Source organism: Cebus imitator, unplaced genomic scaffold (assembly GCF_001604975.1).
Source record: "Cebus imitator isolate Cc_AM_T3 unplaced genomic scaffold, Cebus_imitator-1.0 Scaffold83, whole genome shotgun sequence".
NCBI classification, from domain to species: domain Eukaryota; kingdom Metazoa; phylum Chordata; class Mammalia; order Primates; family Cebidae; genus Cebus; species Cebus imitator.
The window spans coordinates 5,532,626-5,553,307 of NW_016107398.1; the positions used below are offsets into that span (position 1 = coordinate 5,532,626).

Below are 20,682 nucleotides of genomic sequence, written 5' to 3' on the forward strand. Positions count from 1 at the left end.
AAAAAAAAAAAAAAAAAAAAAAGTAACTTCAGTCTTTACTGTATAAAGACAATAGTCTCAATAGCAAATTCTCCCTACAACATTGATGTACACATACCACTTTTTAATGAGACCTAGAACATCAGAATAGAACAGGGCATTCTATGTTTTGGGTGCTCTAAGTAAACTATGTAATTAATAAAGACTTTGTCTAGCATATCATTTTCTTCTCACTAAACCATAAAGTGATTTGAGAAATGCCCAGGAACTATAATTCAGAATGAAGACTGGACTTACCTGCTTACAGGTAAGGTGTGTTCTAGTGATCTTGCTTCACACCAGGGACTCTTTTGAGGTTCTGCATACAGATGTGATAACTGGTGATGGACAGCTAAAGGAGAAAGGTGCCCAGGTGTTGACCACAGCATATTTGGGCTTGTGATCTGCCGACCAGGCCCATCTTCCAAGTTAGTAACACTGCTGGGAATGCTGTAATTCATCACAGCAGGGCTATAGAATGTCATGGCCGGATATTCATGGTGGCTCTCTACATAGGAGGAAGGTATGTATATAGGGCCATGCTCCAAGGGTAAGATGGATTGACCGAAATTGTAGGAAGAAGGAGAATTAAGGCTGGATGGTGAGTTTTTTATATCCATATCTTGAGATAACAGCTGGGATAACACCTCGCGAGAAGAGGCACAAAGGGCATTATAATGTCGTCAAAGATTCTTGGGTAAGTTTAATGACTGTAAAGAAAAACAGACATTGCCAAGTTAGTTAGAGCTACAGGTGTAACTATGAAAATTTAAACCTTTTTATTAAAAAAAAAAAAAAAACCGTACACTTTTATGAGACTAAAAATACATCCTGAAAAATACATATGAAAATATGAACATCAGAAGAGTTGAAATGTGAGCATGAAACTCAGTTCTCCAGAACTGACTTCTGGAGAGTCATTAAGAGGCTAGGTGCTTTTTGTCTGGATATATTTCAGATCAGATTCACATGACAACTATCTGTCAGTGGCCTTAAATAATCAGGAACTTGGTAGCCAATGCAAAGAGTTTTTCTTCCTAAACAAAGCCATAAAAAGAGAAAGGAGCAATGCACTTAAACCATTTTAATAGTCTGTGAGACAGGAGAACAGGTAGCAAAAAGAGGGGTCTTTTTTCCCAGAGGTCTATAAGAATGAATAAACAAATCCATTCTGGTTGAGTAGCCCTACTTTAAAACAGAGATATAAAATGGTCAAAGGAAAGACTCCCCAAAAGATTTAATTTCTTTAACATTGTAGGGCAGAGTTTTCCCAACACACGGTTTAAATATCCAAACATGGCCTCAGTAACCACAATGTCTGGTACAACAGGAAAAAGTGGTCTCTAAAGAGTTTAATTGTTGGGCCTGGCATGGAATTTCACCTGGGCAACCAAAGAACCAGTACCCAGTATCCTGATTCTAAGAATTATTTATTTGCATGTCAATTTTCTTTAATTAGTCCCCATCCTGGGTGGTGAACAGCCCTCGCGTTCTGTCCAGAGATTTCCCTCTCACTCCCCCAGCACACACACCTGTGTTTGGCCCTCTCAAGTCACATCTGAATTCAGCCATAAAGCTTTTTGTACACATGGGATTATGCATGGTGTTCTACTGTACCAGCTGGGGAACATACTATAGCTTTTGAACTAAAACAAAAATATTTAAAATTCCAAATATTGATAGTGATTCTGTGAAGAAGAAAAAGGTTGGCCCTAGAAATGGCAGAAAGACACTCCAAAAAGACTAGACTTATTTTTATCAAAGCACCTATAAATTTTGTTAATAAGAAGTCAGCCACCATCAAGCCTGTTCTTATATATATTTATATCAGTGGCCAGAGCAGAACATTCATTGTAGCCCCAGCTCTGCCTGAAAGCCAGGCAGTCTTAGACAAATCCACGAACTCCCTGAGCTGCCACATCTTCAGTAGAAATGGGTACTGATTTGGGGCTGTGCCTTTTCACAGTGCTCCGAGAACGAAATGAGATAATGTCTGTGAAAGGATTCTGGTAAGGTATTATTACACATCCAAGAGGATGAAGCCAGACTATTGGTATGTCATTGGATACACATATAGTGTTGGTTGGAATTTCTAGACAAGTTACAATGTCTTTATGGCCACCCTGAAGATTTTTGCCCCCTAATTTTACTCTTTGATTTCTGTTCTATAGAAATCCATCCCCCGCGGCCGGGCGCGGTGGCTCACACCTGTAATCCCAGCACTTTGGGAGGCCGAGGCGGGTGGATCACGAAGTCAAGAGATCGAGACCATCCTGGTCAACATGGTGAAACCCCGTCTCTACTAAAAATACAAAAAATCAGCTGGGCCTGGTGGCGTGTGCCTGTAATCCCAGCTACTCAGGAGGCTGAGGCAGGAGAATTGCCTGAACCCAGGAGGCGGAGGTTGCGGTGAGCCGAGATCGCGCCATTGCACTACAGCCTGGGTAACGAGAGCGAAACTCCGACTCAAAAAAAAAAAAAAAAAAAGAAATCCATCCCCCGCTAGAGTCCAGATAGCTGGGCTGTAGGGAGCCTGACAACACTATGTGTGCAGACAAATGTCACATATTCCTGATGCCATATTCTCAATCTTGCAGAGTAGGAAGACTCTGACAGCTCATCCCTATTCCTCTTCCATCTGCCATCACACTTTCCCAAGCATTCAGTTCAATTGCCTCACATTTGTGTGCCCTATAGAAGTAAAAACTTCACACTCACAAAGTAGAAACTAGAAGGAATTTCATGGTAAAGATTTCTTAAGCAACAAGAATCCTTGATGTGTGTAAGTAGCTATTTGGTGACTACTAGCTTTTTTTTTTTTTTTTTTTTTTTTTTTGTTGTTTTTTTTTTTTTTTTTTTTTGGAGACATGGTCTTGTTCTGTTCTGTAACTCAGGCTGGTATACAGTGGCAAGATCATGGTCCACTACAGCCTTGACCTCCTGGGCTCAAGGGCTTCTCCAAACTCTGCTTCCCAAGTAGCTGGGACTAAAGGCATGCACCATCATGCACAGCTAATTTTTAAATTTTTGTAGAGATCGAGTCTCACTGTGTTACCCAGACTGGTCTTGAACTCCTGGCCTTAAGCAGTCCTCCCATCTTGGCCTCTCAAAGTGCTGAGATCACAGGCCTGAGCCACCACACCTGGCCAATTATTATCTTTAAATGTATCCCTTTTTAAAAAAATTTTTTGAGATACAGTTTTACTTTGTTGTCCAGGCTAGAGTGTAGTGGCATGATCTCAGCTCACTGTAACCTCCGTCCAGGTTCGAGCAATTCTCATGCCTCAGCCTCCTGAGTAGCTGGGATTACCAGCATGAGTCACCATGCCCAGCTAATTGTTTGTATTCTTAGAGACAGGGTTTCATTATTTGACCAGGCTGGTATCAAATTCCTGGTCTCAAGTGATCCACACACCTAGGCCTCCCAAAGTGCTGAGATTACAGGCATGAGCCACCATACCCAGCCTCTTTAAATATATTCTTTCAAAACAAAATGTTGAGACTTTTAATCAATTTAATGTTGATTAGGAAGATAAAACACTCCAAAATCACCACAGAACTCATCACTAAAAACTGTTTTGTGGCGGGGTGAGGTGACTCACACCTGTAATCCCAGCACTTTGGGAGGCTGAGGTGGGCAAATCATGAGGTCAAGAGATCAAGACCATCCTGGCCAACACAGTGAAACCCCGCCTCTATTAAAATACAAAAATTAGCTGGGCATGGTGGTGCGGCCTGTAGTCCCAGCTTCTTGGGAGGCTGAGGCAGGGGAATTGCATGAAGCTGGGAGGCGGAGGCATGCACCATCGTGCACAGCTAATTTTTTAATTTTTGTAGAGATCAAGTCTCACTGTGTTACCCAGATTGGTCTTAAACTCCTGGCCCCTTTAAATATATTCTTTCAAAACAAAATATTGAGACTTTTGCAGTGAGCCGAGATTGCCCTATGGCGCTCCAGCCTGGCGCCTGGTGAAAGAGCAAGACTGTCTAAAAAAACTGTTTTGCATGTAATTCTTAAGAACATGTATATCAAGAAACCCTGTTTCCTTCCAAAATGAGGAGAAGTTAATTATCCTAGTAACCAATTGGCGCTTATTTAGTTAGATAGGAAATAGAGTTTTGAGGGCTTGAATAGAGTAAGAGGACAAAGCCTCAAAGGCAGGCATGGGAGAGAGTTCATCCATCTTCTCTCTAGACAGCAAGTTTCTGCTCCTCCCTAATACCCACAACAGCCACAGACAATGCTCTGCAGAAACTGAACCAAATTCAAATATTCATTTGGGACAGGGTTAGAGAAAATTCTGAGTGAAGAGATTCAAGATGACACGACCAATCCAAAGTTAGGCTGAACGCACTACACCTCCTTCCAGCCCTGGGTTTGACAGAACGTGAAACAATTTACCAACAAAATGCTGCAGTCTGGCTTTGAGGAAACATATACAAGTCCAGCAATGTTTTTCCAGGTCACCCTAACTCTCCTGCCCTCTGTCAAGTACACCTACACAAAGATTCTCCACTAAAAGTCCTTCATTTTCAAGATCTGTCATAATTCCAGCTAGAAAGGCTAACTAGTTCCTCATAAACTTGCCACTCTGCATATCCTTGTTACTACCACTTTAACTGGGTATTCAAGGTAAGTTACATATTTAAAATACAGACTGTTTTCCTTTTTTTTTTTTTTTTTTTTTTTGAGACAGAGTCTCATCCTGTCACCCAGGCTGGAGTGCAACGGCACAATCTAGGCTCACTGCAACCTTCACTTCCCAGGTTCAAGCAATTTTCCTGCCTCAGCCTCCCAAGTAGCTTGGGATTACAGGCACACCATCACACCCAGCTAATTTTTTGTATCTTTAGTAGAGACGGGGTTTTACCATGTTGGCCAGGCTGGTCTCAAACTCCTGACCTTGTGATCCATCTGCCTCAGCCTACCAAAGTGCTGGGATTATAGGCATGAGCCACCACACCCAGCTGAGACTGTTTTTCATAGAAAAAAAGAAAAAGGGGAAAGACATCTACTTTATACACACACACACACACACACACACACACACACACACACACATATATATTAGAAATAACTACCAATAACAGGCTCCTAACTGTATCCTGAATTGAATACTGTATTAAACAAGGAAAACTATTAGTTTATAAAAGATTTTGCATCTGCACCCTGAAGGAAAATCTAGACTTCAAGGCATGAGCACAGAAATTTAAAAATCCTGACATCTACAAGTAATTTGGGTACAGACCTAAGCTCCTATGAAGATAAACATTTTACCCTGAGCAATTGTAATCACTCTGCATTTTAAATGTCTTCAAGTTGTTGTTTTCAATCCCTCTTTTGCTTCTCACTATTTGGTAATATGCAATTTCAGGTAGCTTTCTTAATCTCAGCTATAATGAAAGTTTTTTTTAAATACAGAAATAAGTTTTAAATTTCAAAGATTATAACAGAATGGTGCATTCTATTAATATGATATAAATAACAACTTTTAATGGCCTCATATTTCAATTCAGGATAATCAATGATAATATACCATAACCAAAGGCTTAAACCACAATAGAATCTAAATCTGCTAAGAACTAAATCTATTAGTCCAATATGAATTTAACACTTAGTTCAAGTCTCTAGTTTCCCATTTGCAAATAGCATTGTCTTTGCCTTAATTTATCCCAAGGTACTAGAATTAAAACAAAAATACCACAAACTGACTCATTCTATAAAAAGGGGAAAACAGGTTTTTCTTTCAAGAAAAGTGAAGAAAGGAAAATATGCCTAAGTAAAAACATACTAAAGAGCAAAACTTGTGGTATAACATTTTGGAAAAAAAAAAAAAAAGAGCAAAATTACATAATCGGCAAACAGATCAGTGATTTTCAGGGGCAGTGGGGTAGGTGGAGAGGGTTGACTACAAAGAGGTACATAGGGGACTTTTGGGGCGATGGTATTGTTTTGTGTCTTGTCTGTGGTGCTGGTTATATAACTGCATCTGTCAGGATTCACAGAGGTACACTTACAGAGGCTAGATTTTACTGTATGTAAGTTATACTGCAGTAGCCTAATTATTTAAAAGTACTATTACATATAAAACAAAATGCTGGACACCTGAATTATGAAATCTAATGTTCAAGGATACAATTCTTAAAGGCTCCAGGTGTATTATCAAAAACTTACCAGTAAACACTTCAAGTTCAGTCTTCAGTATTTTATATTTTATCCATATTTATGTCCTATAAAATGATTCAAAACATCAACTAAAATTATCACAAGATGTATTTTGAATCATTACGTGTTGAATCATTTATAGAAAATGTTAGTGTCTTATTTTTAAAAGTGAACATATCAATATCTATTAAATGTTAATTAAATGGTTATAAGTTGAATTTACTACTAAATTTACCTTTTCTGAATTATAAATACATTTTGAGAAGTGTAAATGGTGATTAGATTTATTCACATCCCTCAGAACACTATGAAATGTGTCCTAAACATGTTAATTGATTTCAGAGACTTCTATGTCTTGAGTAAGACTTAAGTATTACAAGCATCTGATGGCTTTTAAAATTAGAACGTTCAAGAAATTCATCTTAAAAAAAAAAAAGGCTTGAACGTAAAATGCAATCCTAAGGTGTATGCTCTAACGCCTATTGATGAATTAGTTTCCTTCTTCTAGAACTTATGTCAAAATATATTGATTTTCTTCAGAAAAAAATAGGAGTCAAAGATGTGAAGCATGTTTTCATAGTCATAGTACATTTGCTTTTTACAACACTCTCAGAAAAACCTTTCCTTTCACATGTTCACTTTTTAAATAGCAAACATCTTTCCCCTCACACAAAGGAAACTAGACACTGAGTTATGAAACTTAAAGCAAAAGTAAAACTTTCTAATGGAATGCTCATGTCAATACTAGAAATATAACAAAATAAGGCAAACTCTTTCCTCCCAAGTGTTGCCTACCACACCAAAACACAATCCTGCTTTTTAAACAGCAAGTAAAATTAAATCGACCTTATCTTCCTGAATAAAAGTCAAAGTTTTATTTTTCACAAAAATGACATTAACTTGATTTAATATCATCCTTCCAATAAGAATAGCACAGAGGGGCTTAGAGGGCAGTAGTTGAACTCCTCTTCAGCAAATAAAGGATACTAGATAGCGCTTAGCCCAGGAAAGGAGGAACTCAGCTTGCTTACATGGCTGAGGAATGCCCATACATTTTAAAACCCCTATCATCTGTTTGAGACAGGTACATCTTCCCAGGTCCTCAAACTTCAATCAGAAAGTGTGTTCAACTCCACTGTCATTTCATCCACACTAGGGAAATCCACCGAGGAAAACCGTAGAAAAAAACATTTCTTTCATTCATATTAGCAAAATCAATCCAGAGCTCACAAGCACAAACTAAAGAAGTTAACTTGCCGGTGTCTTGAATAGAGACATTTGATCAAAGCATGCATTTTCCATCTTTCCGGCAGCTTCCAATACAGTTGGTTTTGGTGATCGTTTTTTTTTGTCTTTTATTGTTCTCAAAATGACTGGTTTCTCACCGCAGGATTTCAAACAAAATGAGACAATATCTTTACACCTGGAGCGAAAGGGCGCTTACCTTGCGGATAAACACACCGGCCTTGCCTCCTCTAAAATGCGGACACGTGCTTTTCCCGCAGTAGGGGGCTCCCGGCACGCGCCCCGCGGCCACCTGTTGAGGAAAGCGAGCGCTCCTCGTGCAGCCCCGGCTCCGGGCGCCAGCCCTGCCCCGCAGCTCTGGGGCCCGTCGCAGCTCGGGTGGTCCCTTCCCAGCCCAGCGCTCTCCGCCTGCTCTCCGCCCTGCAAGTTTCAAGAGGCAGTTATTTCTCGCAGCCTCCGCGCTTGCAGCTGCCTCCGGGCGGGGGAGTGGGTGTCCAAAAAGCCAGCAGCCGGAGAAACTGAAAAGATCACCAGCGACTTAACGATAAGCCCCTTTTTCTTTTAAAGACCGAGAGGACGGTAGAGGGGAGTAGTGCCTGAGCCCACGTGACCACCGAGCCGGGGAGCCGGCTCAGGAGCAGCCGGCGCCGCGCGTGACCCCGAAGTGGGAACACCCTTGAGCCGCCTCCGGGTCCACCCACAAGGACAGTGGCGCACAGATGGCGCTCCCCGCAACCCCAGTCTCAGATTAAGGGGTTTGGAGTAGGGCCCGAGAGCATGCATTTCCAACCAGGTCCTGGGAGTTGCTGGCACTGATACAGCCAGTCTGGGGACCACACTTCGATGATCACGTCCCCAGCCCCTGACTCCCCTGACTCACATGGGTGTCATTCAGTACAGAAGTCTGATTCTAGGATCCAGTGCTGAAACCAGAGAGGCTTTGGGTTTGTCAAATCCCCAGCAGCAAACGTAACCTCAGGTCCTGGAGTGGCAAAGCCGTGAGCTAGAGGTGGAAGGCGTGGGTTCTCAGCTCTCAAGAGCTCGCTGGGAAGGCCTTTCGCGTTATATCAAACATCCCAGGTACTTCCTCGAACTCACTTGGTGGAAGTGGCACCGCGAAGACCTGTGCCTCCGGCTGCGGCGCCCTTCCCCCCTGGAGGCACCTGCCCACTCCCTCCTCAGATGAGGGCCCCTCGCGCCCCCTGGTGGCAGCCCCAGTTCCCCCAGCTAAATGGGGTGTTCCCCTCACAAACCCCAGGACTCCGAGGGTGTGAGACTGGGACCACAGTCTCAACTGGCTTTAGGGCAGCTGATGATGATGAAAAGGAAAGTATCACGTGACCCATGGGCCATCGTGAGACTCGTGTCACATCTGTGCCTAATTAATCATCAAACCATCTACTCAGGTGGCATAAGGGACGTGGTTTTTGAGGGTTGTGATCCAGATCTCTAATTGAGGAAAACCAAGGGGGCATTTGGAGGGAACATTTTACAGTGCCAGCCTCAGTTGTTTGGTGTTTAGCCAAAATAGAGAGGCATGTGTGCTCTGGGTTGACAAGGATGAGGTCCACAGGTAATGAAGACAGGCTCCGAAGATGGAGAAGCACCTGCTTCTTCAGCTAAAACAGTGGCTGTGAAAAGCCTCCACTGCCCCAAGTCCAATTTTCTTTCTTTTTTTTTTTTTTTTTTGAGACGGAGTTTCGCTCTTGTTACCCAGGCTGGAGTGCAATGGCATGATCTCGGCTCACTGCAACCTCCGCCTCCTGGGTTCAGGCAATTCTCCTGCCTCAACCTCCTGAGTGGCTGGGATTACAGGCATGTGCCACCATGCCCAGCTAATGTTTTGTAGTTTTTAGTAGAGACGGGGTTTCACCATGTTGACCAGGATGGTCTCGATCTCTTGACCTCGTGATCCACCCGCCTCGGCTTCCCAAAGTGCTGGGATTACAGGTTTGAGCCACCGCACCCGGCCCCAATTTTCATTAAAGCTGTGAGTCCTGGTTTCTCTTCAGGTGAAAGGCAGTCTTTCCTTGAGGCAGATAAGTTAGTTTGGACAGGAAGAGTGTGTCACTGGCAAGTAACTGCAGCAGAGAACATGCCAATCTCAGCCTCTCTGTCCCCTGTCTTGGGGTCTCTCAAGGTACCCAGTCCCCATATACTCCCTCCTCCTTGCCACCCTATGGAGAAAATGTTAAATGATGGTTTAAAAAATCAGCTTCGTTTGGTGGTGTATACTTGTTAACTAGATATCTCTGAAAATGGAAACCATCATGAAGGAATTTCAACCATGAGCCAACAGGCAGACAAAGATGGGTGAGGGTGAAGAAAACACATCTCTCAATATCAGCATCATACCCGACTGTGTGCTAAGCACCTGCACAGCATCTCATTTAATCCTCACACCAGCTCAGTGAGATAATATTGACTCCACTTTTCAGATAAGGAAATTGAGGCTCACAGAGCTTCTATCAGCTACCTGAAGCCACATAGTGAGAAAGGAACCCAGTAACAACAGTGGCTTCATAAAGAGCTACCACTTATTGGACATTTATGCTCCACTTTCTCCCAAAAATTCTTATTTTATATGCAAGCCTGTGAGGCAAATTCTATTATCCCCATTTTATACTTGAGAAAATGAATGATCAGGAAGGTTAAACAACCTACCTATGGTCACATGACCTATCAGTGGCTAAGAAGGACTTGAATCCAGGAGAGAGGCCAAGGATCCATTTACCTCATGCCTGCAATCAGAAGTGAAGGTAGCTTGACTCTGCTCTATGCAGAACACTGCAGACAAACTCCTGCCACCTGTGAGGCAAGCTTCTGCTCTGTGTTCACTGTGATGCTTCCTTTATAAGGCATTCTACACACAGGAACAGCATGTTCTCTTTCTAGAGCAACTCAGACACCCACAGAAGCTGTTTATTATACAAGGAAACCTCACTGCAGGAAATAATAAGCAGAAAATGAATGGGAGTGAGTAAATTTTCTTCTGACTCACCCTATCTATCAAGAAAGACAATGGTACCCAGAGATGGAACCTTTGCCTGGTTTAATGCAGAGTGGAGAGGATGATTATTCCAATTCTACCTGAATTGTGACCACAGCAAAGAAGGGATTATTCTCAAGGTAGTTCATATTAATGAGTAGACCAAAAAGCACCCTGAAGCCTGGTATTGAGGACGATGCCTCTATTCAGCAGGGTCCCAGCCTCATTTCCACCTTACCCCTGACTGGCCTAAGGAGGCACCCACATGACATTGAAATGACTGCCTGCTTCCAAAGTATCCTACGATGGGGACTGAAATCCTCACCATTAAGTCATATTTTGGGGATAAGGCATTGAATTGTTAAAATTCAGTCATGTTATATATGATGGGTAATATTAATTTACTAGCATTTATGATTAGTAAGATGAGCTTGCAAGATGAGCCAGATGTTACCTGGGAAAGCAAAGGAAGTCAATGTAGGACAGGTATGTTTTGCCGTGAAGAGGAAGGAAAGCCTCTCCATAAAGGTGCACCTTCCTCATCTTCTCATCTCGCCCTTCTCTGTCTAGTGAAGTCTTATACATCCCAAAGCCAAGAGCCTGAAGTGAAGAGCACATTAGCCCAGTGGAATGTGCACACTGCCTCCCCAAATCCCTCATCTTACCTGTCAACACAACCTGTGCTGCGATTGGACAGTGCATGTCTTATATCTCCAGCATTTTCCACGGTCCATAATGCCCACCTAGCATAATCCAGGCATTCAACAAATATTGCTGAAGGCTTCTACTTGGAAAGATCAGGGGGAAAGAGTAGGGGAAATTTTTCTGTAGGAAAGAAACTACCAAGAGGCAAAACAAAACTCTGTCAAAAGCAGGAATGCAAAAGCTAAGATGAAAAGTGGAGGGGAAGAAGGAACCCTACAGATGTCTAGAAGGGTGTCATGCCTAAGGGTGCCTTTGGATTATTGCTTTACTCTCTGAGCTTGAGGCCAAGCAGGAGGATATGGGTTCTGGAATACTCTTATCTGCTCCAGAGTATCATAGGAACAGGTTTATTCAAATTATGTGGGCATAAATTGGTCTGTTTTAAGAGAATCTAACAGATAAAACCCTACCCTTATGGACTTAATAAAGGAAAGGGGAAAGATTCATTGAACCTGCAATAATACTTTTGGTGAATAAGAAAGATGAGATTACCAATTCATAATGCAGAGGTCACCTCAACTGAACAAGAATCAAAGTTCACAAAATGTGATTTGACATTTGAAACTTGAATTTGGATAGAGTCTTAAGGATCACATTTTTTGTAGAAATAAAAACAAACCTAATATTTATTGAGCATCTTTCTAGCCTGGACACCACAGTAGTCAGGCTTGCCTAGGTTGATTCACTTTTATTTCATTTAATCCTCAAAAATTCCCCAGGACTGTCTATTTTACAGATGGGAAAACTGAGGCTTAGAGAGCAAACATTTCTTTTATAAGGTCACCCACATGCATGTGGCAGAGTGAAAGTTCCAACCCAACTTTACCTACCTACCTGCACATCCATGTTTTCCCCACTGTCACTGAGATGCTTTTCTTATTTGTTGCGTAAATGGAGGCATGTCTGTCCCGTAGAACCCAGATATTGTTGAATGAAATGTCAATTTCTTGTCTAGGAATGACCATCTATGAGCATATTTATGTAACTTAGTCTTTATTGATCTGTGCTGGACTGCAGTCCTCAGAGAGTAACAAAGGACATAAGCAGAAAGATAGACCTAACCTGATACCTGAGCACCACAACCATGAGACAAGGTTACTCTGACCTGCAGTTTAAATGAACCACCTGAGCAACCAGCACCTGCAGCCAACTCTTTCTAAATCACCCTCATTTGTCTCAGTCTTGATCTTTGATAATTATAAACAAACAGGTAAAAAATAACTTTTTATCCTGTCCACTGCCCCTGGAAGGTACTTAAATTCCACATAAATCTTTTGCATACATTGAGTTTCTAATTTTCTATGCATTTGCAATTAAACATGAAGAATACACATTTTTGGCCTTACTTCCAACTCTGAAGCAATTCTCTCCAGCTAGAAGAGAAACTAGCTCCTAGAGGTCATTGGCATTAATATGAACACCCAGTTGAGGGAAAAAAAAAAGTTATAGGACTGTTAGAAATGGTGGCAAATTGTAATATGCAATTTCACAAATTACTCAAATGCAATTCTGAAAATGCAGCTTCCTTACCTTTTCTGGCTCAGAATAAGATTAACAACAGGTCAGCCAGTGTAATATTCCCTGAAATGAGACCAAAAAAGAAAGAAGGTGTAGACAGACACGGCTTGAGACCATAGATAACACTGTCTGGTTCCACAGAGTTTAATATTTCAAAAAATATTTCAAAATTGTTGACTAAAGTTTTTTCTACATCTTCTTGCAAATGTATCTAACATTTTCAATTTCTTTGTTCATATCATGGAAGTTACTAGAAATGCCTCACATTACACTTTAGACCAATAGCAACTAAATCCCCAGTGACGCACGTTGCAGAAACGGTTTTTATAAAAATACAGACCTGATTTTTTGTGTATAGAAAGTGCTTTCTTCACATATGTCACTGCTTGATCTGATGAACCTAACCAGAGAAAGGAATTTTCTCCTTCGCCTTATTCAGTCCTCTCCTTTGCTGGGAATTATAACCAGAAAATGAACTTCTCTAAGCAGCTCATGCAGCTACTTAAGGATCACCGATGCTGTTCCGTGGGCCAGGAACTCTGCATTCTCTTCCTCCATTGTTTCTCTTCCTTTTACATCCCCACATAGGATTTTTCCACTGCCCAGGCAGTTTAGCTAGCTTCTTAGTGGCTCTGCTCAGATTCAAGTCAAGTGCTTCCTCAGCCTGCTCCACATATGCTACTGAGCCAGCAGCCACAACTTCCTAGAACTGCCACACCAGCATGACATTGGCTTCTAGTTAAAAAGCACGTGCATGGCCACATCATGCTGCATTTTCACACCAACCCTACGATGTTGATTTTATCACCAATTTACTGACAAGGAAACCTGGTGAGTTTTCCAGATTTGCACTCCTAGGAACACAGGTCATCTGACTTACATGTAGATGCACACCTCCCTCCTTGCAGGAGATTCAGTTTCTGTGTTCCTAGCACTGAGGCTGTCAATGTCCGCCATATTGCACTGCTAGCGTCTCACAGGTTTTCAACCTGACCTCATCTCTTCCTTTCCTACCTCTACCCTCCCTGCTCTCTGTCTAAAATACCACTGAAGGGAGAAAATTCTTAACAGCTTCTATATTTTCACCTTAAAATTTTTCTGACAGATGGGATGTGGTGGCTCATGCCTGCAATTCCAGCACTTTGGGAGGCCAAGATTCGAGGATTGCTTGAACCCGGGAGTTCAAGACCACCCTGGGCAACATGGTGAAAACCCATCTCTACAAAAAATACAAAAATTAACTAGGTGTGGTGGCACCTGTAGTCCCAGCTACTCAGAAGGCTGAGGCTGGAGGATCACTTGAGCTCAGGAGGTTGAGGCTGCAGTGAGCTAAGATCACACCACTGCAATTCACCCTGGGGTGACAGAGACCTCACCTCAAAAAAAAATTTTTTTCTGACACTCAGCATTACATTTATGCCTTCATAAAACACTTTTCTTTGAGACTGCCTCATGCCCTGATGCATTTATCTCTTTGTGACAAGACCCCCTTAATGCTGAAAAACAATAATAGCTTAAGTGTCTACCTGAGACACAAGGAAATATGAGGGTGTTTGCTCTCAGAGGATATGAGTAGGAGGAGGCTATAACTACCATTCATTCAGCTGAATCCTGTGCCTGCACTGTGTCATTTTATCCTCAGAACAATCCAATGAGGTAGGTACTATTTATGTTTCCATTTTACAGATGAGAAGAGTAAGACTCAGAGAGTTTAAGTAACTTGCCCAATAGCTAGTAAGTAGCAGAGGGTTCAAACCAGATCTGTTTCACACCGAAACCCATTCTCTCTGAACTGCTGGTCTCCCTAATGCACAAGATGACCTACAATGCCGGTTACAAATGATAAGTGACAAATAAATGGGGGCAGTCAGGAATTTTGTGGACTTTCAGATAGTGAGAAGTCACATTCCTGCATGTTTGGGTTCCTCTGAGAGATTTACAGTAACTCCCAGAGCTTACCAGGGCTAACTGGAGGGCGGTGATCTCCTCTGGAGTCTCGTCTGAATTCTACAGGTGCATAGGCTTAGCCTTGAATCCTTCCCTTGGAGTTCCTCATTCTTCCATTCTGGTACTCCAGAAGCTTCATTCAGGGCACCTGTAGACTACAAACTGCCTCCATCTGCTCTTTCAGCCTAACCTTGTGGTTGGGAGAAGAGAGCCTAGGATTTCTACAGAGAGAACAGAGAACACAAGGAAGTTAGCGCACACAGATCAGAATTGCACAGTGCAGCGCTGGAACCCAGGCTTAGAGTTCCAAGGCTTGGGCCTAGGGCGGGGTTTCAGCCCAAACACTTCCTAGTTGTGTGCCCTTGGACATTTTCCTGGCTTCTTTTATTTTTCTCTGTAAAATGGGAATAGTGCAAGAAGCTACTTCATAGGATTGTTATGAGGAGGCAAAGAAATGACAAGTTGTTGAAAAGTGCCTGATGCTTTGTAAATTCTCAATTAGTAGCTTGAAAACAATCCAGTGAATCTCAGATTGAAGGACTTCCCAGGTGTACAGAAGCCTTCGCCTAAGAGAGGGCAAGGAGCAGGTTTTCCTCTTTGGGAAGTTTGGGCTTTGAGGGCAGAGGAGATAGTGGAGGGGTTAAATGCCTGCCTGGAGTGTATTATAGAACTCTGCATACATCTCTTCAAGCAGACCCAATTGTGAAGTTAGAGAAAGACCCCTGACACCTGACCCAATTATAAGAGTAATTTACAGCAGTGTTTCCACACTTCCCAGGTCACAGGAGTCACCTGGGTCACTTATTTAAAATACACATTCCCAGCCATCTCCCTCAAAATGTTCTAAACCAGGTGCTCTGGGGCAGAACCTGGGAATGTTCATTTTACACATGCCACTTGGTGATTTCATGATCAGGGAAGTTTAGGAATCACTGCTTTAAGTGTTCAAAGAACTTATGTGTCCTCTATGTAATAGATCTATATAATGAGCAGATCTATCATCCCTTTACAGGAAAAGTGACTAAGGCCCAACAAAGTTCAGCAGTGTGCAGGAGCCTGCTTAGGCTGGCTCAAGAGAGCCTACTGTTGTTTTCTTGTCTTGTTTTTTGACATGCAGTTTCACTTTTGTTGCTCAGGCTGGAGCGCAGTGGCCCGATCTCGGCTCACTGCAACCTCCGCCTCCTGGGTTTGAGCAATTCTCCTGCCTCAGCCTCCCGAGTAGCTGGAACCACAGGCACCCACTACCACACCCAGCTAATTTTTTGTATTTTTAGTAGAGATGGGATTTCACCATGTTGGCCAGGCTGGTCTCAAACTCCTGACCTTAGTTAATCCTCCCACCATGCTGGGATTACAAGCATGAGCCACTGCGCCCAGCCAAGAGAGCCTACTGTTAAATATTTAAGGAATTTGTAATTCGGTGGGTAAACCCAGAGTGGCTTGAATTTGGCTATGGTGGAATAATTACACTCCAGATTTCTCCTGGCCAGAGAGGAGCTCACAGGTGCTCAGGTTGGCTTCTTTTTTCAAAGAACACAGGGCACTGATTGAACTGAACACTTCTTGGCTGTTCTCTGGTTTTCAGTGCATGGCTCTATTTGAATATTGTTTTTTTCTCTACAGAAATTCATAAACATTATATACAAATCAGCAACCTAGGGCTTTTTTTTTTTTTTTTTTTTTTTTTTTTTTTTTTTTTTTTTTTTTTTTTTTTTTTTTTTTTTTTTTTTTTTTTTTTTTTTTTTAAGAGCTAGTTTACTAGCACATCACTGAGTCAGGGTAAGTAATTAGTCTCGCTGTTAACAAAAAAGCTGAAGCTCACCTGTGTTCTGGTTCCCTAATCCATGTGCATTCTCCTTCTGCATTTAACTCCCTTTATTGTCCCTACAACCTCCAGTCCTGGATAGAATTAAGGGCTCAAATTCTAACATGGATCACCAGCTACAGAGTTGGTTCAGAGTTTCTAGTTAAAGACTTCAATTAATCGTTCTTTTCCACAGCAGGTTGATGTCTCCCTCTAGTGGATAGGCAAGAGTAAGACAAGTCCGATTTCTATGTTTTTAGATCATTGCATATATGCAACATGTTGAAATATATAGAGGAGGCCAGGCGCGGTGGCTCAAGCCTGTAATCCCAGCACTTTGGGAGGCCGAGGCGGGTGGATCACGAGGTCAAGAGATCGAGACCATCCTGGTCAACATGGTGAAACCCCGTCTCTACTAAAAATACAAAACATTAGCTGGGTATGGTGGCATGTGCCTGTAATCCCAGCTACTCAGGAGGCTGAGGCAGGAGAATTGCCTGAACCCAGGAGGCGGAGGTTGCGGTGAGCCGAGATCCCGCCATTGCACTCCAGCCTGGGTAACATGAGTGAAACTCCGTCTCAAAAAAAAAAAAAAAAAAAAAAAAGAAATATATAGAGGAGAGCTAATTTCCAATAGAAGCACAAAAGTTTCCTTTTTATTAATTTAATATTTCATTCACTCAGTATTTATAATTTGCTTACCATGTGCCAGATGTTGAGATATAAAGATGAAAAAATCACTATATACTGAGAAAGATTGCCAAGATACTTTATGGGAAGAAAATCAGAGTGCAGAACAGCATGAAAAATATACTACCATTTGTTTATAAAGGCAAAAGAAAGAATACATACACATACACATTCACATAAGATATCTTTAGAAAGATACACAAAATACTGTTAACATTAGTTGGTTTCCTCCTGGAAGGGGAATAGAATATCTAGGAAATAGAGGTAGGAGAGAGTTTTCACTGCATTCCTTTTGTGTGTGTGTCTATTTAAAAATTTTTTTTCTTTCAAGACAGGGTCTCACTCTGACCCTGGGCTGGAGTGCAGTGGCACAATCTCAGCTCGCTGCAGCCTCAACCTCCTGAGCTCAGGTGATCCTTCCACCTCAGCCTCCTGGGTAGCTGGGACTACAGGCTTAGGCCACCATGCCTGGCTAATTTTTTGTATTTTTTGTAGAGACGGGGTTTCGCCATATTACCCAGGCTGGTCTTGAACTTCTGGACTCAAGCGATCTGTCTGCCTCGGCCTCTCAAAGTGCTGGTAAAGAGGGAGACTCAGGCTTTTTAGATTAACTTTTTCTTTAACTATTATGCTGCATTTTAATAGAAGAAAAGGTTAACTGACTGGCGCCTCCAGTTTTACTTTTCTATAGGTAACAGGCTAGGCCTTGGGGAAACTTTTTAGAAGGCACACTGCTACACTGGGGTTACAGGCGTGAGCCACTGTGCCCAGCTGCCTTTTATGTATTTTTATTGTGAACCACATGAAGCTATTTCCTAATCATAAAACAGATATTAAAACTTAAGAAGAAATTGAGGAGGCTGGTGCTGCCCTCAGTTTCTCGGAAGGAAATTCACACACATATACGGTGCAATGTGATCAGGTTCTGTTAGAAGCAGGCACAGTGCACTACAGAGCATGAGGCAGAGGTCCCAACCCAAACTGGTTGTGGGGACAGAGTGGAAGTAGGAAAGATCACGAGAGGCCAGGTTAAGGAGGACCTTGTATGCCAGGCTAACGAGCTTTCACTTTATTCTGCAGCAACAGCAAGCCATTCAAAGACTTGAGCAGGGGACTAACAGGCAGATTCTCATTTTAGGGGATCAGCAGTCCAGGGGAGGATTTGAGGAGGTCTGCAGGAGAGGGAAGGTAAAGTCATGAGCTCTTTTCTGTAATTTATCTTTTCAAAGATGTGTTCTCTAGAGTCAGAGGATTCAAGTTAAGAACAGGAACAGTGAGTCTAGGTTAAAGATGATTTATGTGGTCTTTATTCAGATGACTTGTTCTTAGTCTGGGGAGAAGAATAAATTATGTGTAATTCCCTTACAGTGTGGTAGGAACACTAGCAAGTCCTTTACAAAGAACACATCATTAATCCTCACAATAATCATAGAAAATGGGAGCATGATTATTCTCCTAAAAAGTACAGATGAGAACATTGAGACTAAGCAGGTTAATCAACTTGCCCAAGATTAATAACAAAAAAACCTGCCAGATTTAAGTCCATCTGTCTGATTGTAAACCCACATTTTAAAGGATTAGCAAGAGTCTCCTCTAAACTGTTCAACAGAAAGCCACTACCCCTCTCTGCCAAAACCAAGCTTCTAAAATATTTCCCTTGGCCAGGCGCAGTGGCTCACGCCTGTAATCCCAGCTCTTTGGAAGGCTGAAGCCTGTGGATTGCTTGAGCCCAGGAGTTCAAAAACAGGCTGAGCAACATGGCAAAACTCCATCTTTACAAAAAAATAGCCTGGCACGGGGGTGCACGCCTGTAGTCCCAGCTACTCAGAAGGCTGAGGTGGGAGGATCACCTGAGCCCAGTGGGTCAAGGCTGCAATGAGCTATGATTGTGCCACTGCCCTGCAACGTGGGCAACAGAGTGAGATCCTTTTCGTATAAGACTAATGCATATGCCACAGCAATTTGATTGATTATAGATTGCCAAATTCCAAGTAAGAATACTTTATTACTCTATAAAGAAGGACAATGATCTGAGGGGTTCTTTTTTTTTTTTTTTGAGACGGAGTTTCGCTCTCGTTACCCAGGCTGGAGTGCAATGGCACGATATCGGCTCACCGCACCCTCCGCCTCCTGGGTTCAGGCAATTCTCCTGCCTCAGCCTCCTGAGTAGCTGGGACTACAGGCACGTGCCACCATGCCCAGCTGATTTTTTGTATTTTTAGTAGAGACGGGGTTTCACCATGTTGACCAGGATGGTCTCGATCTCTTGACCTCGTGATCCACACGCCTCGGCCTCCCAAAGTGCTGGGATTACAGGCGTGAGCCACCGCGCCCGGCACCTGAGGGGTTCTTATCTGGCTCTGTTTCATCTTAATTATCTATAGGAAAAACCAGGCAGAAGTTGCAGCAGCTGGCCATGTGACTCCGGCTGTATAGCCATACTCCTGTCAAGGCTCAGAATTATTTAAAGTTCCAACAGCTTTAAGTTTGAATTCTTGGCCGGGCATAGTGGCTCACACCTGTAATCCAAGCACTTTGGAGGCCAAGGCGGGCAGATCACCTGAGGTCGGGAGTTTAAGACCAGCCTGACCAACATGGTAAAACCCCACCGTTATAAAAAAAAAAAAAATTTAAAAAAAAGTTTGAATTCTTTTAAGTTTGAATTATTTAATTTCACATATTTAAAAGTAAATTAAAAGCTGAGGCATAGTAGCTGACGCCTGTAACTCCAACATTTTGGGAGGCTGAAGCAAGAGGATTACCTGAAGTCAGGAGTTTAAGATCAGCCTGGGCAACACAGGGAGACCATGTCTATGCAAAAAAAAAAAAAAAATATATATATATATATATATATATATATATATTAAAAATTACCTGGGTGTGGTGATTCATGCCTCTATTCCTAGCTACTTGGGAGGCTGAGGTGGGAGGATGATTTGAGCCCAGGAGTTTGAGGCTCTAATGAGCTATGATTGTTCCACTGCACTCCAGCCTGGGCAATACAGCGAGACATCATCTCAAACAATAAATAAAAATATAAAATTAAAATTTAAAAAGTTAAAACTGGTTTTAAATGTTTTCAAAGAGCTATTTTCTTCTAAAATATTAAGTGAACTGCTTTTAAAAATAGGCAAAATACGAGTCATAATTAACAAATATCAAGATTTTAACTCAAAAATATTTAAAGCTAATTTAAAAAATTATACTATATAAAATACTTTATACAAATTAAAGTAGTCACAGTTCGGCTGGGTGTGGTGGCTCATGCTTGTAATCCCAGCATGTTGAGAGGCCAATGCAGGTGGATCACCTGAGGTCAGGAGTTCGAGACCAGTCTGACCAACATGGAGAAACCTAGTCTCTACTACAAATACAAAATTAGCCGGACATGGTGGCACATGCCTGTAATCCCAGCCACTTGGGAGACTGAGGCAGGAGAATCGCTTGAACCCAGAAGGCAGAGGTTGTGGTGAGCCAGGATCACGCCATTGCACTCCAGCCTGGGCAACGAGAGCAAAACTCTGTCTCAAAATAAAATAAAGTAGGCCGGGCACGGTGGCTCATGCCTGTAATCCCAGCACTTTGGGAGGCCGAGGCGGG

The 20,682-nt window shown here is 42.3% G+C and overlaps 1 protein-coding gene across 2 annotated transcripts in view; it reads right to left on the reverse strand.

The window, feature by feature from the left end:
• Positions 1-9,039, reverse strand: part of ESR2 (estrogen receptor 2) — a 69,516-nt gene extending 60,477 nt beyond the window's left edge. The window contains exons 1-3 of one of the 2 annotated variants that reach the window (XM_037740448.1): positions 8,310-9,039; positions 7,629-7,849; positions 277-728 (exon numbers count right to left, since the gene is read on the reverse strand). In XM_037740448.1, coding sequence (XP_037596376.1) covers positions 277-638 — 362 coding nt within the window. In that variant the 5' untranslated portion in view covers positions 639-728; positions 7,629-7,849; positions 8,310-9,039. The remainder of the gene's footprint in view (positions 1-276; positions 729-7,628; positions 7,850-8,309) is intronic. The other variant, XM_017533973.2, reaches the window with a different exon arrangement.
• Between the last annotated feature and the right edge of the window lie 11,643 nt (positions 9,040-20,682).